The 18294-nt window shown below is 34.7% G+C and overlaps 1 protein-coding gene across 5 annotated transcripts in view; it reads left to right on the forward strand.

Annotated features, from left to right (window-relative positions):
* VMP1 (vacuole membrane protein 1) overlaps positions 1-18294 on the forward strand; it is a 129898-nt gene that overhangs the window by 88295 nt on the left and 23309 nt on the right. For all 5 annotated transcript variants that reach the window (XM_061390200.1, XM_061390201.1, XM_061390199.1 and 2 more), the window contains 2 exons: positions 8673-8753; positions 12592-12708. In XM_061390200.1, coding sequence (XP_061246184.1) covers positions 8673-8753; positions 12592-12708 — 198 coding nt within the window. The remainder of the gene's footprint in view (positions 1-8672; positions 8754-12591; positions 12709-18294) is intronic.

An 18294-nucleotide genomic window follows, 5' to 3' on the forward strand; every position in this document is an offset into this window, starting at 1 on the left:
TTAGTCACTAAGTTGTGTCCTACTCTTTTGCAACCCCATAAACTGTGGCCCGCCAGGCTCCTCTGTCCATGAAATTTCTCAGGCAAAGATACTGGAGTGGGTTGCCATTTCCTTCTCTAGGGGGTCTTTTGACCTAGGGATCAAACCCTTGTCTCCTGCATTAGCAGGCAGATTCTTTGCCACTGAGCCACCAGGGAAGCTGTCTAAATCCCATTTGATCATGGTAAATAACTCTTCTAATGTGTTGTTGAATTCAGTTTGCTAATTTTTTTTTTCTTTAATAGAAAATTATTTAATTAGTATACATGTGTTCCCCATCCTGAACCCTCCTCCCTCCTCCCTCCCCACACCATCCCTCTGGGTTGTCCCAGTGCACCAGCCCCAAGCATCCAGCATCGTGCATTGAACCTGGACTGGCATCTCGTTTCATACATGACATTTCACATGTTTCAATGCCATTCTCCCAAATCTTCCCACCCTCTCCCTCTCCCACAGAGTCCATAAGACTGTTCTATACATCAGTGTCTCTTTTGCTGTCTCGTATACAGGGTTATCGTTACCATCTTTCTAAATTCCATGTATATGCGTTAGTATACTGTATTGGTGTTTTTCCTTCTGGCTTACTTCACTCTGTATAATAGGCTCCAGTTTCATCCACCTCATTAGAACTGATTCAAATGTATTCTTTTTAATGGCTGAGTAATACTCCATTGTGTATATGTACCACAGCTTTCTTATCCATTCATCTGCTGATGGACATCTAGGTTGCTTCCATGTCCTGGCTATTATAAACAGTGCTGCGATGAACATTGGGGTACACGTGTCTCTTTCCCTTCTGGTTTCCTCAGTGTGTATGCCCAGCAGTGGGATTGCTGGGTCATAAGGCAGTTCTATTTCCAGTTTTTTAAGGAATCTCCACACTGTTCTCCATAGTGGCTGTACTAGTTTGCATTCCCACCAACAGTATAAGAGGGTTCCCTTTTCTCCACACCCTCTCCAGCATTTATTATTTGTAGACTTTTGGATCGCAACCATTCTGACTGGTGTGAAATGGTACCTCATAGTGGTTTTGATTTGCATTTCTCTGATAATGAGTGATGTTGAGCATCTTTTCATGTGTTTGTTAGCCATCTGTATGTCTTCTTTGGAGAAATGTCTATTTAGATCTTTGGCCCATTTTTTGATTGGGTCATTTATTTTTCTGGAGTTGAGCTGTAGGAGTTGCTTGTATATTTTTGAGATTAGTTGTTTGTCAGTTGCTTCATTTGCTATTATTTTCTCCCATTCTGAAGGCTGTCTTTTCACCTTGCTAATAGTTTCCTTTGATGTGCAGAAGCTTTTAAGTTTAATTAGGTCCCATTTGTTTATTTTTACTTTTATTTCCAATATTCTGGGAGGTGGATCATAGAGGATCCTGCTGTGATGTATGTCAGAGAGTGTTTTGCCTATGTTCTCCTCTAGGAGTTTTATAGTTTCTGGTCTTACGTTGAGATCTTTAATCCATTTTGAGTTTATTTTTGTGTATGGTGTTAGAAAGTGTTCTAGTTTCATTCTTTTACAAGTGGTTGACCAGATTTCCCAGCACCACTTGTTATGCTAATTTTTTTAAAGGGTTTTTCCATCTATGTTCATCAGGGATATTGGCCTATAATTTTCTATATTTGTAGTGTCCTTATCTGGTTTTGATTTGGGGGTAATGCTGGTCTCTTAAAATGGAGTTGGAAGTGATTCCTCCTTTTCAGTTTTTTAGAAGCATCTGAGAAGATTGGTGTTAATTCTTCATTAAATATTTGATAGAATTCACCGGTGAAACCGTCTGGTGCTGGACTTTACTTTGTTGGGAGGTTTTTGATCACTAATGCAACCTCCTCGGGCTTCCCTGGTGGCTCAGAGGTTAAAGCGTCTGCCTGCAATGCGGGAGACTGGATTCAGTCTATTAGTATGTTTGCATTTTCTATTTCCTCATGATTCAGTGTTGGTCAGTTGTAGGTTTCTAGAAATTTATCCATTTCTCTAGATCGTTCAGTTTTTCAGCATGTCATTGTTCATAGTAGTCTCATGACTCATAAGTAGTCTCTTAGTGTTTATCAGTTGTTGTGTCTCCTCTTTCATTTTTTCTTTTATTTCTATAAGTCCTCTCTTTTTTTTCTTGGTGAATCTAGTGAAAATTTTGTCTAATTTATTATCTTTTCAAAAAATCTTGCAGTTGTATTGAGTTTTCTATTGTTTTCCTAGTGTATTTTATTGACTTCCACTGGGACTTTATTTCCTCCCTTCTAACTTTGGACTTAGTTCTATGGGCTCTCATTCCTTCAGGTGTAAAGTTAGGTGTTTGAGATCTTATTTCTTAATGTATTCATTTATCACTCTGAATTTTTATCTTGGAATTGCTTTTGCTGCATCCCATAAATTTTGTGTTTCCAATTTTTTGTGTCAAGACAATGTTTTTATTTCACTTTTAAGTACCTTGACCCATTGATTGTTCAGTAGCATGTGGTTAAATCTTCACATATTTGTGAATTTTCCAATTTTCTTCTTGAAATTGATTCTTCGTTTCATACCATTGAGGCCAGACGAGAATACTGATATGATTTCAGTCTTCTTAAATTTATTAATACTTATCTTATGTTCTAATATGTGATCTATCCTGGATAATGTTCCATGTGTGGTGAAGAAGAATGTATATTCTGCTGCTTTGGAATGGACTGTTTTGTAAATATGTCCATTAAGTCCAGCTCGTCTTACATGTCATTTAATTCCAATGTTTCCTTATTGATTTTCAGTTTGAATGCTCTATCCATTGGTGAAAGTGGAGTATTAGAGTCACCTTCTATTATTGTATTGGTGTCTATTTCTCCATTTAGGTATATAAATACTGCTTTTTTACTTTGGTATCTCTTAGTTCACTATAGCTTTGTGGGTCTCATGGACACAAGCCCTGTTGACTTTCAAAGCTAGATGTTTGTGGGGCCCGTCTATCAGTTGGAAGTCTTAAAACTTAGAGCATCAGATGTGGGTTTGTGGGGAGCCAGCCCTTTCACTTTACAGGAAGAAGATGGGAGTTGTGCGTTCCGTTCAGTGTGTTCATGGGAGGACATGAGTTCAAGAGCCTCCTATGTTGGTATCTTGAATGAGAACTCTCTAATCTCCTATTAAAACTTATAAATCTCCATAAATTATTTTTAGAATGAAGTTTCTTTGCATTTTTGAAATGTGTTTATGTGATATATTCTGTTGCATGATTATAGAATTTTACCCTAATTTCCAATTTAAATAGAAATTCTGGTTGTCATCTCTGGCTTAATTATGTAAAATCTATAAATTGGATATTGAAACTTTCATTTTTGAAAGTAGTTGAACCATTCTTTTCTGGTAACTTTTTTGGGGAAAATGTGTTGTATTTTATAATCCAGCATCCTATAGGTACTGAATTTAAAATTTATTAATTAAGTTTCCATTATTGCAGTCACTTTATTTTATCAAGTTAATTCCCCTACTTCTTCTTGTAATTCTAGAGTTTATTTCCTAACAATCTTCATATTGCTAGTTTGTGTGAGTCCATTATAATTCAAAAACAGAATAGGTGGTATGTGACTCCTTTGAAATTATACTTCATTTAAAGGAGACTTATTCAAATATGTAATATTTAATAATATCACTTACATTAATAATATTGTTGAGGATGTCAGCACTAAAATGAAATGTTCACTTTGCATTTAATAAATTAATGATTCATATCTGTATGTGAAAGAGCTCAGCAAGAGTCTTGATAACAGGTAGGAAATTGCAGTTAACAAACATTTTATTCTGTTTTTAAGAGGAGAAAGATTTTAAAATTATGAGTTGTGTTTCATTCTAATTTCTGTGAAGATGATAATTAATTATACCCATTAATTATGTTGTTTACCACATGTAATATTATTTCATTGTAGAAAATACTTAATTACATGGTTATTAGTATCTTAACAAGTTAATATTTCAGAATGATTGTCCATGATGCTAAAACAACTTGCAATATTAAGTCATTATTACTGTCTTAACTCCATTTCTGGTTAATACAGAATAATAACATGATACAATATATTTGAGTAGAACACAGAAATTAGCAAGTCATTTTTATATGCCAAAAGAACTTCGCAAATGCAGTTTATTTTAACACAAATTCCTCTTATAACGAGAAATTATTATTGAAGCAGTTGCTCTGTGAATTTTAATATGGACTGTGGAGCCAATTCAGTGTCACGCCCAAGAAGAGCATTAACTCAACAGAAATTTTAACATATATTAAAAAGCCATTGATTTATAAAACTGCTGACCAGTTACCTCACATCGATGGTGATAGATCAGCTCAAACTAACATAAGCTGTTAACCAAATACATATTTATCTCTAGTAACATTGCATTCATTTAACATGTTAGAGATTTTCTGTTGCTTTTAAGGAAATCTTAGAATTTAATGTGATCCCTTATCATGAGAGTGAAAAGGTTTACTGTTACCACTTGAAGATAAATATTATTGCAAATATTTACATCTAAGTGAACCTCTTCAAAAGTTAGTATTTTGCAATCTAATTATAATTGGCTATATAGTTTCTCTTATCTTCATCATAAATATTTCTTAGGAAAAAATACGAAACAAAAGTAGTACAGAAATATTCATACTGGAAAGCATTGTCTGCTTTTCTTTATGAATCCTTGAAATCTCAGTAGTTAAGTACTTATTGTAATTTCTCTTCATCTTATCTTCTGTAATCATTGGAAAAATGTTCCTTGTGTCTCTCGTTCTTACTTTCAGAAGCATGATAATCACTGTCAGTGGGAGTGGGAAGGATAATTTTATTTACTTGTATTTTGTTTATTTACTTCTAAAAAGTAGAAAGTGATCTATGATTACTAACTGTGAATACATACTACTTATTTAGGTAGAGCTAGAGGATGAAACTCTGAGCTCTTGGGCACTAAAATTGTGAAATACATAAACGTTGTGAAATGTGAGTCCAGAGAAATGAAACTGTTAAAAGGAATTTGGTTTTAGTTGTACATATTTTTTTTTATGAAGAATGACAATTGAGGAAGTAATCAGATTGAACTTGCTACACTGTTCCCACAAACACAAGAAAAAAGACTAAAATGAAGTATTAATTTCCTTTGATATTTAACTTTAAGGTTGAAAACTTAACATATTGACTTGTTAAACTTTTCCTTTAAATGATTGTTGTTTATTATGGTACACATTTTTTCTTGGCTAGTTTATTTTATCTGATGGCCTAAACCGAATAGCAAATTTTTTTTGAAATTGTCCTTTAAACATTAGTGAAAGAGGGTTTTTTTTGCTGAATGTGTGTGTGTAAGTTGGGTTTATATTCTAATATTTTATCTACAGCACATTTCTCTCTCTTTAAAAGAGAACACAAATAGAAATATTTTAATGCATAGAAAATGTTACTTTTACATCATTAGAAAGCTAGCAGATTAAAGTATTGAAGTTGTTTAAAAATAAAAAATTTAAAACTGCAGAGCAGCAAAGAAAAACTTATAACTGCATTTAATGTGTAGAACATTTTAGACGATTTAAAAATGATGTTTTTAATAAATATGTTAACAAAGCCTTTAAAGCGATACCAGTAAGTTTTGAATATGACTTTAAAAGTGAAATAAGTTTAAAAGCAACAAAGTATAGTTATGTTTATGAGATCTAAACATGAGTTAATTTACCATTGTAAAATATTTCAGATTTGGTACAGATACTAGTATACTGCTTCTTTGAGCTTGTTTCCATTACTCTGGCAAGGAAAAACAAAATTCTGCCTCGAGCTGTATACTCCTGCTGTTGGTTTCTTGTAATGAAAGTAACTGTGCAGACTTATTAGTTTAAATAAATTTTTATGGCTTATTTAACATATAAATGTAATTTTAATTCTGAGAATATTGTGAAAGACGTGGAAAATAAATTAATAGGAACTGAAAGTAGCACGGTCATTCTCTGTGTATGTGTGCGTGCGTGTGTGTGTGTGTGTGTAACACATAATAAGATTTGTGCAATCTGTTTTCAGTAGATGACTTTCAGACTTTTTAAAAAGCAAAGCTCCCTATTAAAAAGGCACTTAACTTATTTTCTTTGTGAGACATGCTAGCTAAAAGTTAATTTGAAAAAGAAGAAAGAGAGTAAAGAGAGCTTTCTATTTCACTGATTTGGGTAGAGTGAGTCTTTTCCTTCAAATAAAGATTCTTGAAGTGCTCTTAAGGATAATTGATGATGAGCACCCAGGAATCCAAAAGAACAGGGAGTCTTTTCCGTTGTTTTTGTCTAATTTCGGATGAGTAAAGAGATTATGTCAAGGGATAAAATAGCTCCTTACTTTCAAGGTGTTTTTTAAAACATGATTTCTTGAACTTATGAAGGCTTACATATTTGTATTATTTTGTATGTTAGCTGATCTGCATAATGTTAAATATTTTCTCCTCTATGTAACCAACTAATATAATCATACCTGTTTTCTAATTTAAATGTATGTATGTGTGTCTCTGTAGTAGAAAAATAACAAAAGTTTAAAATAATGGCACTGTCATAGTCACTTGCTTTAAATAAATGCAAGAATCTAAAGCCTTGAAATTAAGATAAAGGGAAACAGGACAGCAAACCTTTCAAATTCAATGCTTTATTGATCTTGTCTATACCATTTTACGCAAAAAATGAATTTTTTGTAACTTTATATATTGAGGATTGCATAAATTCTGTGGTAGAAAAATGTTCCTATATTAATCTGACTTGGAAGATAGCTTTATAAAAACTTTTGTTGTTTTTAAAATAAATTTGTATACTTTTTGTTTTCTTTGTTTTACTTTTTCTTCACAGGTGAATACCATCTTTCACTAAAGTAGATTTGCTCTGAAGATATCAAGAGCTGTAAAGAAAGACATTTTCCTGAATTTATATTTTTAATACTTGGGCTATAGTAATTAAAATTTTATAACTAATTTATAATCTAATAGTATTGTTTGGTATATGTAAAACTCAAAACATTTCTATTAATTATGGCCAGTTTTTATTTAGTGCTTATATGAATTTCAAATTTAGATATTTGTGAATTATGTAAGTTATTGAAAACAAATGGAAGTATAATTTGTTTTTAATGTTAATAGGAAAACTGATTTCATTATATATCCCTAAACAGTTTTTAAATCAATAAAATCAGTGTTTCACATTTCATGCAATAAATGTTAATTTTAAGAAAAATTAAATCTTCAGTTAGAAAAATTTTTTTAAATACAAAGAACTCTTTGCTGTGGTAATTCAGTTGTTTAAAAATATTAAATCTGAAACAATTTATTTACTGAAATAGCCTAATCTGAAAAGAAAAATTCTGTCTTTGAAAATAAGTTGTAAAATTACAAAATTGTATTGTAGAATTTAATGATTTAACTTTGAGAGCCTGTATGTTTGATTACAAAGTATTTGTATTAACTGCTAATGTCTTTAAAAATATTGCTTTAATTGCTTTGACTTTCTCACCATCCTCAACAAGTAAGTAGGAGGAGGGTCTTCCCTTTTTTTGCGTGTGTAATTTCAGTATTCACTGTTGTGGTAATAGAACTGTTCAACATAATATTTTGGGTTAAAGTGGTTTTGGTGTATTTGTTTTTTTAAGTTGGAATCCACAAATGCTTTAAACCCTATTCCTGTTCTATGAAGGAACCTTCTATCGTTTATATTATGAATATTCTATACGATTATTGAGAAAAAAATAAAATAGTTTCAGCATGCACATGCTAGAAGAAGAGTGCGGAATAAACTACCCAGCCAAATGTATATTTCAGTCTGGGAGATGACATGGTGAAATAAAAAGAGCACTGAGTTTAGAGTCTGAAGAATCTGCTCTACTTGCACCCCAGGATTACTGAAAGGCCTGAGCCTTTTCAGTAAAATGTTTGTGAAAACCATTTTTATTTCTAGCACAAACTTTGCAGTGTAGGACGTTATTTGTTTTGGGGGTAATGAATGCTAAGTTACTGCCACATAACTCTTTTTTCATCTCCTGGCTAGTAATCAGTAGAGGTGTCTTCATTTTCTGTCTTGGAAAATTCTTTGATTTCCTACCCTGCTATTAATCAGGGAGTAAGTCTTGTGAATTATTAAAGGAACGAGAAAGAGATAAGTAGTAAACTAGCATTTCCAAAAAAATGGGTTGGTTTATAACATTTTGTTCATCTCTAGATAATCCAAAGAGAACCAAAAAAATGCAGTAACAGTGTCTTGGCTTATTCTTGAAATGTATTATAAGTTTATATTTAAGGTTGTGTAGTTAATGTTTTACGAAGATTTTATTCACATGTTTTTCAGTGTAACCTGCTGTGATTTTTTTTAATATCATCTTATTAAATGAATCACTGCTTTCAGATTATTAGACATTTAATATTATAAACTGTAAAGAGCCATCTTTCCTTCTTCTACTTTTCATTAATTTTTTTTTTTTAGTTAATTTTTATTGGAGTAAATTACACAGTTGTGTTAGGTTCTACTGCTCAGGAAAATGGATCAGCCATACATATGCATCTACCCTTCTTTTGGAGGAACTGGGAGTTTGGGATTGACACGTATACACTATTGATACTGTGTATAAAATAGACAGCTGAGGGGATTATTAATGTTTTGATATCCTCCTTTTATATAGGATTTCGCCTCCCGGGCTAAACTGGCAGTTCAAAATCTAGTACAGAAGGTTGGATTTTTTGGAATTTTAGCCTGTGCTTCAGTAAGTAAATTGTATTTAAATGGTGGATTTATATTTTGATTCAATTTGTTTTTAAAGTGTATGAATTAAAAAAAAGTTATCACTTTTAATGAGTATGTAATTTTATTAATCATTCATCTTACTCATCAAATGAGCTGTTTTCTGTTGGTTAGGTTTCTATCTTATTTACTGACTTGTAAGCATTTCATCCTCCCATGATGACTTCACACCTAAATGGCTTGATTCAATAAGAAAAAAGAGACAAAATCCATCCTTCCCATAAAGAATATATAGTGAAGTACATTTAAACAAATAACAATGACTTCATTCTTTTCAGAGTTATAGACAGGTACTCCTTTTCCAAAGCCTCAGGCATATAGTTATAAGGAAGAATTCATATAAAACCTCCTTAAGTGACTGTAATACCTAGCTTGGTAGTTGAAACATCTGTGGCAAGATTAAGGGCATCTGTGGCCACAGTGAACTAAGAAACTATTTGTGTCATACTATTTGTGTCTCACACAAGAAACTTAAAAATAAAAACAAAACTTAATGTCTCAAATTGCAAATTTGTGAAATTGACAATCCTTCTTGAGTTGATGTTTATCCTGGTCCTTTTCTAATATAATACAAACAGTTATATTTGAAATGAAGCATTTTGATCTAAGTTTTCTTTGGTAGTTTGTACAAAATTCTTGATAGTTCAGTGGTAGATTTGGCCAGAATACTAGATGCACCTAGTTAATATGATAAAAGTTGCAACTGTAAGTAAAATTCAGAATATTATTACCTGCTGGCACATAGTTTCTTTACCCATTATATATTAGAATATGAATATATCTGAGTAAACTCTTTCCCACCATAGCAAAGTACATACCCAAAAAGGGAAGACATTTGCTGCCAAATTTACAGGAAATCAACCCTGAATATTCATTGGAAGGACTGTTGGTGAAGCTCCAATACTTTGGCCACCTGCTGCGAAGAGCCGAGTCACTGGAAAAGACCCTGATGCTGGGAAAGCTTGAAGGCAGAAGGAGAAGGGAGAGGCAGAGAACGAGATGGTTAGATAGCATCACTTACTCAGTGGACGTGAATTTGAGCAAACTCCAGGAGACAGTGGAGGAAACGCAAAGGAGCCTGGCACGCCACCTCTGTGGGGTCACAGAGAACCAGGCATGATACAACTGAAGAGCAGCAGCAAGCGATCAACATTCTAGAGATAGTCTAAAATGTACACGTGCCTCTAGTACTGTCTTTTAACCCTGGCAGTACTTGAAATTTTCATCATCTAACTTTTCTTTTTATTGGAGAAGCTCTTTATCATAATATTGACAAATATTGAGCAGTGTATAGGTATGTTGTAGTGTGATGCAGTGAGATGAGAACTGGTTTTGGAGTCAGGCTTACTTAGGTTCTTAAACCAGATTTTCCTCTTAGCTATGTAATTTCAGTCAGTTTACTCTCTTTGAGCCCTAGTCTTCTAATTTTGGGACTTCCCTGATAGCTCAGTTGGTAAAGAATCCACCTGTAATGCAGGAGACCTCAGTTCGATTCCTGGGTTGGGAAGATCCGCTAGAGAAGGGATAGGCTACCCACTCCAGTATTCTTGGGCTTCCCTTGTGGCTCAGCTGGTAAAGAATCCGCCTGCAATGCGGGAGACCTGGGCTTGATCCAAAGGGGGTCTTCCCCTGGATTGGGAAGATCCCCTGGAGAAGGGAAAGGCTACCCACTCCAGTGTTCTGGCCTGGAGAATTCCGTGGGGTCGCAAAGAGTCAGACATGACTAAGCGACTTTCACATTTCTAAGTTTTAAAATAGAGCATCAAGACACTCATTACTGATATGAGGATTTAGTCAGTTCAGTCACTCAGTTGTGTCCAACTCTTTGCGACACCATGAGGATTTAAGATAATATATGTGAATTGTCACAGTGCCCATCCATTTTTTACTGTTATTCATCAGCTTTGAATCAACCCCTGAGTGCTTGGACAAAGAAGTGAAAGCTGTATTTCCTTTTCTCAAGGATCCTGAAATCTAGTGAGGGAGACGGTGCTAAGTGAAAGGTACTGTGGAAACCCAGCAGTATAGGATTAAGCTGAGAGGCCTAAACGGTGATAATGTCCTTAGTTTAGAAGCTAAGAGAATAGTGTGGGAGCCATGCTGTTTGGGTTGAAAGCCTGCTCTGCCGCCACTGATAATGAACAAATTGCTTGACCTGTCTGTCTCACTTTTCTTATCTATAAAATGGATGTCATATCATATAACATTGTTTTGGAAATTGAGTTGATGTAAAAATCCTAGAAAAGCACATAACAATTCAGTAAGAGTTAGCTTTCCTCATTCCTGGGGAAAATACAAGTATCTTTGATTTATTGAAGCAAAAAATATTTATTCTTTGGCATTCACCTATGCCTTTGTCTTCCCTGCTAAAATTCCACTTTCTATGCTAGCCAATCTTCTTTATTTTTGACTAGGAAGAGTCAATTTTTAACATAAATTAATAGATCTGACCCTCTAGGAAATTAATATATATATTAAAGTATTAAAAGTATATATACTTTATTTAAGGTGAGGTAAGTAAAGAGTAAGGTAAGGAGAAGTTTATTAATTAGTAATTTTTTTGTTAACATTTAAACTAAGATAAACAAAGCTAGCTGAGGGAAAATCTCAAAGCTACATAATAGTTCTTTTTATTCTAATCTTCCTTTCTGTGTATTAGGTTAACAGTTGAAAAAAAGTAAATAACATGCCTTTGTAAAAACAAACAGTGATTATTCTCTTCTGAGAGTATCCAACATACAACTTCTAATTTTTATCCACTCTGATTTGCATATCTTGTATACTTTAATTTCCATTTCAGTATGAGGTAGAGCCTGATAATAAAGGGAATCTATTAAAATTTTAAATCGTAGAGTTGTGAGAGTCATATGAGGAAATAAAAGAAATGACGGTTGTAAGGATGTGGAAGTGATACAATTATTAAATGGTTGTAAGACATGAAATTACAGAAAGCATTTAAATTTGGATAAGAAAAATTATATTATTGAATTTGAGTATTATTAATAAAAGAATACTTGAATTCTGAGTTAGTTATGGCATTGTTTTTAAAAGAACATACGTGACAAATATCTTTTAAACAACTGGGCTTTTCTTTGGAAGTACAAACATGAAATTATATAAATTAATTAGCTTATAAATGGTTCCACCAACAGACTCAAGGACAAGAGTACTTCTTTGGCAGAAGAATGGATGAAGTACTCAAAAACAGCTTGTGGTTTCTTTGCATTTTTGCATGAAATTGTCTTTTAGCATTCTTGAAATGTGGGAATATTCAGGAAAAGTATTTGTTGTGAATCACTTCTTTGTCTGGGACTGAGTATTCACAACATCTGTATCTGTGCTCTTGTGTTTCCACACTTGATTTTTTCCTAGAATAAATCACATGGCCCTGTGGCCTTGGACGGTCATAAAGTAAAATACAAATAATTAATTTTTTTATGTTGAAAAATGAAAGCACATCCCACCTGTAAATTTATTTGTGAATTTACAAGAACGTTTTCTATAGAGTAGAGCACTTTCCAGATAATCTTATTTCAAGCCAAAGATTTTAGGACCCTAATAACTACTGAAATAATCTTGAGGCTTTTTCTTCATTTATACCTCACTGCTGTCAAATGGTCAAGTATCTACCGAATGGGATTAAATTCCAGACAGTCTAGCACTGATCAGGGAATCCATACCTCTCTTTGCAGTGGTAGACAAGGATTAATGCATAATTCCACACACCTATAGGTAGTAAAATTAAACTGTTTTTTGGATTATATATGGATGTTTCATTTTATTTTTTCTTTTTTGAATAGATTCCAAATCCTTTGTTTGATCTGGCTGGAATAACATGTGGACACTTTCTTGTACCTTTTTGGACTTTCTTTGGTGCAACCCTGATTGGAAAAGCAATAATTAAAATGCATATCCAGGTAATTATACCCTTTGACTCGCTGCTCAATGATGATGAACCCATTAAAAGGCACTGAAAACATATTCCCCTTGCTCTTTCCAAGACAAATTGTTAGGATTTTGAGTTCTGCTCCTTAGTGGATTGGTATTCAGACACAGAACATCACTGAAGATTACTGGGGGCAGTTTTCCCTTCTTCTGTTGGAAAATTATTCCTCCTTGTTTTCTTTCTTTCCTTCTTTTGTCCCTTCCTTTCTCTCTATCGTTATTTCACTTTTGCCTTCTGAAACTTTTAACCCAAGACTTTTACCAAACAAAAACTGATCATGAGCTGAGGAAGTATTCTCTTTCATTAATTCTACTTTTCTTTCACATATTCTATATATAACACTTCCTCTCAAGGCACCGATATCCTTTACAAAATACCAGCCAGGTGTTAGTGTGGAGAATGGAGAAGAAAGTGGGCCCTGAGGAGGCGAAGACATGTGGGTTTTGGTTAGAGAAGTGAGAATCTGCTAGTCTCAAAGCCACTCTTAACATAATCTTTAGGATAAGGATGTGGGGGAGGTGTGGGGTTGGAGGCAGTGTGAGTGTGTGTGTGTACTAGAGCAGAGAAAAGAGACCAAGGACTTAAATGAGAGGAAATGAATATATGCTTCTAAGACTTTGATATGAGTTGATAGGAGTAGTATAAAAGGCAAATCCTACTGGAATAAAATAGAGTTAACATGCAAAAGATTGTCTTGATTAATGAGGCTTGCAAGGAAGCATTCACCAGAGGAAAGGCAAAAACAGTGAGTAATGTCTTCAACCCTGGTCTGATTCCATAATAATTGAAAGGACGTCTATCCCCCAAGTTTCTACTCACCACCTCTCTACCTCCAGTTCTTAGAAGAATAAAAAGGAAGACTTGAGGGACTTCGCTGGTGGTCCAATGGTTAAGAACCCGCCTGGCCATGCAGGGGGAGCAGGTTCAGTCCCCGGTCAGGGGCCAAGGGAGCCTACACACTGCTGCTAGAGAGTTTGTGCACCACTAAGAAGATCCCACGTGCCAAGCTAAGACCCGAGGCAGCCAGATAGATAAATAAGTTTGTTTTTTTTTTTTAAAGGAAAACTTTAGCTGCTTCTGCCTGCCCAGTTTCTAATATTAGATTTTGGTGTTTAGGATGAGTTTATTGAGCTTGTCTTCTAATCCTGCCATGATAATCACTTGAAATTTCAAGACTTTATTGTTATTCTCTTTCAAGGAATATAGTTTCTCCTACTTATATTAAGTAAGTGTGTTGTTCAAGATGATGGGTTTTTAAATACTGGAATGCTAGTTATTTGGTAAAGATTTAAAACACTGTAATAGGATTTTTCTAATAATAAAATCATTTCACTTTTTGAAGTCCTTTGAGAGTGTTAATAAGGAACAATAACAGATTCTTTTCATTCCCTTTATAATAGCAACTTCTCTAGGAATCCATAAACTTTATATATTCTGCTTTATGAATTATACTGACTTTCTATAAAATACAGTAAAATATATTATGCTAAAAGTACCCTATAGTTATAGAGTTTTTAACATTCTCAGTTTTTTTTCAAGTTATGATAATAATGCTTAATTTTTTAATTTAGTGCTTCACACTCTAAAGTACTTAATGTATGCCATCTGATTTAATTCTTATAATCCTGGGATAGAGAAATTACTACTCCCATTTTGTAATTATCAAACTTAGAGAAGGAAGTAGGTGCCTAAAAGAGTAAGTAACAGCTGGAATTTGAACCTGAGTCTTTCGGCTTCAACTTCATTGTTCTTTCCACTCTTTTGCATTGCCTTACTGTAATTTATTTATATGATCTCAAAAACTGAAATGTTTAAGGCCTGTTATTTGTCAGGATCTATGCCAAGCAGTTTGCATTGGTTATCTCAGAACAATCCTGTGATGTGGTTATTATCCACATTTCATAGATCGGAGGGCCTAGAATTCAAACCAAACTCTAAAGTCAAAGCTCATTCATTCCCCGTATCTGTGTGGAAGCAAAGAAAGAAGGCTAAAATCCATCTGTGTTTCTGAAAGGAAAAAAATCTGAGTTCCTTCACTAAACTGAGACCACGGGATATGTTTGTTGTGTTCCGTTATATCAGAGAGACATACTTTCTAAAGGCATGTCACTTGATGTGCATCCAGATGTAGCTCAGGGCCACAAACATTTCTCATTCCTTGGGTAAGCAGTATTAGTGAGTAATATAAACATTACAAGTATTTCTAAAACAATAGGGCAGACACACTACACACAGACTTTTCTGTAATTTGATAGTAAACTCTTCTGGTCCTCTTCTCTTTTTTCCTCAGTTTAAACTAGACAACTTCCCTTGATATATGTTGTTACTTTTATTTATATCTTGCTATCTGTTAAACATCCCCTAAAAGAAATCAACCCACCTAATAATGTTAATTAAGGATTTCTCTTTCTACTGGACAAGTTCAATTCCTGTGCCTGTATACAGTCCCTTAGAAATATTTCTGTTCTCCTAAATGATGAAGAAAGGAAGAAGTCAACATGCTTATATAATATTTCATGTACCATATAATTTACTTACCATGTGTATTCTTTATTGCCTCTCAACTTTCTCCCTACCACCAAATGCACACATACTGAAATATAAGCTCCGTGAGGACAGTTTTCGTTTCTTGGCTCTCCAAGGTATTCTGGTGCCTAGAATAGCATCTGGCATGTAGTTAGCACTCAGTAAATATTTAATATATGATTCAGCCTGTGATTCTTCTTTCCAGAATCTGGAGGAATCTTCTTTTGCAGATGTATAGTTTCTTCTTTGTTCTGTTGGTGCCATTAGTTCCCTACACTCATATCTTTTTTTTTTCCTACTCTACCCTTATTTTCTTTGTACACATGGTTGATTGGGCTCTTTGGGGATCTGTGCCTTTTTTTTATTATTTGGTAGAATCCCCATTCAGATGATTCTGAGACATATGTTCTTAAATGTTCTGAGACATATGTTCTTAAGTGTCTTGCCCAGCACAGTGAATTTTCAAACTGTTATATATAAAAAGAAAGTCTTGTTTTGTTTTTAAGAAATGAAATTGTGCAATTATCCTGGCATTGGCTTATTTTGAATGTTAGGAAATGATGGTAGGGAAAACACGTGGTATAGTCACTGAGAGGCAAATCATTAGCTCTGTTTTTTAGTAAAAGATCTATAGCTCTGAGTAACTGGCTTTTAGTATGGATACTTAGAAGAGTCCTATATATTAATGCTTTTCTCATAAATGATCTATACTAATTGTCTTATTAGCTTCATAATCTTCATACACCATTCATGTAGGATTGTTTATAAATCATCATCCATCTTGTAACTGTTTGATATCTATATGTGCTTACTTTTTTCATAAGATAAGAAATATCTTTTTCACATTAATAGATACCTAAGTGAAGTGAAAGTTGCTCAGTTGTGTGCGACTCTTTGTGACCCTTGGACTATATAGTCCGGAATTCTCCAGGCCAGAATACTGGAGTGGGTAGCTCTTCCCTTCTCTAGGGGATCTTCCTAACCCAGGGATCAAACCCAGGTCTCCTACATTGCAGGAGGATTCTTTACCAATTGAGCCACCAGAGAAACCCAATAGATACCAGTAGATACCTACTGCTACTGCTAAGTCACTTCAGTCGTGTCTAACTCTGTGCAACCCCATGGGCGGCAGCCCACCAGACTCCGGAGTCCCTGGGATTCTCCAGGCAAGAACACTGGAGTGGGTTGCCATTTCCTTCTCCAATGCGTGAAAGTGAAAAGTGAAAGTGAAGTAGCTCAGTCATGTCTGACTTTTCACGACCCTATGGACTGCAGCCTACCAGGCTCCCCTGCCCATGGGATTCTCTAGGCAAGAGTACTGGAGTGGGGTGCCATTGCCTTCTCCGATAGATACCTAAACAAATACCAAAAAGGACTATGAACTTATTTTTCTAGCCTTATTTCTTTCTCACATGTCCAACTGTGCAACTGTCAGTGTCTTTGTTAACCCTGGGACATTGATTAAGAAAATATCATTGCCTGATTAATCTTCTACTGAAATAACAAGCTTTAGTCTGAATTAACCACTTTGGTGAGATGTGCAGTGGATGGCTAACACGATGTTATTTAATTTCACTTCCCTCCCATTTAGTCGTATAGGCTATAGTTATTATTTAATGCACAGTAACAAAGCACTGGAGAGTTTGTTTTTAGGAATTAAAAGAATTTAGAATTACTCATATTTATTCAGAGAATTGGACTTTCCAGGTGACTCAGTGGTAGAGAACCCACCTGCCAATGCAGGAGATGTGGGTTTGATCTCTGGCTCAGGAAGATCCCCTGGAGAAGGAAATGGCAACCTACTCTAGTAGTCCCACCTGGGATATCCCATGGACAGAGGAGCCTGGCCGGCTACAGTTCATGGGGTAGCAAAAGAGTCAGACATCACTTAGTGACTAAACCTCAACAACAATTCAGAGAATTATTATCAGTCCTTTAAAGCTAAATTTTAGTATCATTTTCAGAATCTCAAATTAGTTGTACTTATGTGACCTTTTTCTTTCTGTGAACTTCTGTAATACACTGTTTTTACTGCTGAGGCCTTTACAGTTTATCCTTATACGTATTATTTTTTGTACTTAATCGTCTTTATACTATACATCGGAAAACTCGTAAATTTCTTCAGCATATTAAAGAAGTATTCTTCCCATCTTTGTGTTCCATAAAAGTCTTATTAATGCTTACATTATCCATAGTAAGTACTTTTTGTAATATATGCTGAGTTGAAAATACTTGCTACCTGTAAGCCTAAAGGCATCTTTCTTTATGAGTTAAGTAAGGAATCAGTATCTTAATTAATGAAGAATACCTTAGTAACACCAAACAGAAAATTCCCCAGATCTGATAAAGATTCCCCAAAACTTGTTGATATCTTTGCTTGTACCCTCAGCCTGAAAATCCAAGCTTATTCAGGATCTGAGAATGAAACTTTCAGTGATACTTTTTTAAAAACAATTGGCATATAATTGCTTTACAGTGTTTTGTTAGTTTCTGGTGTACAGCAGTGAGAATCAGCCTTAAGAATACAGGTATCCCCTCCCTCTTGAGCCTCCTTCCCACCCACCTCCCTGCCCCACTCCTCTAGGTCGTCACAGAGCGTAGAGCCGAGCTCGCTGTGCTGTGCAGCAGCCTCCCCCTAGCTATCTGTGTTACACGCGGTAGTGTGTACACGTCAGTGCTACTCTCCCAGTTCATCCCACCCGCTCCTGTCTCTTCTCTACATCTGTCTCTATTACCGCGCTGCAGATACGTTCATCAGTACCATTTTTCTGGATACCATAGATGTGCATTAATATACTGTATTTGTTGGCTGAGTAATAATCCACCGTATATATGTACCACATCCTCTTTATCCATTCATCTGTTGATGGACATTTAGGTTGATTCCGTGTCCTGGCTGTTGTAAATAGTGCTGCAGTGAGCACTGGGCTACATGTGTCTCTTTGAATTATGGTTTTCTCAGTTTATATGCCCTGTAGCGGGTCATTTGGTAGTTTTTAGTTTTTTAAGAAACCTCTATACTGTTCTCCAT

The sequence above is a fragment of the Bos javanicus genome, chromosome 19 (genome assembly GCF_032452875.1).
Source record: "Bos javanicus breed banteng chromosome 19, ARS-OSU_banteng_1.0, whole genome shotgun sequence".
In the NCBI taxonomy this organism is placed as follows: domain Eukaryota; kingdom Metazoa; phylum Chordata; class Mammalia; order Artiodactyla; family Bovidae; genus Bos; species Bos javanicus.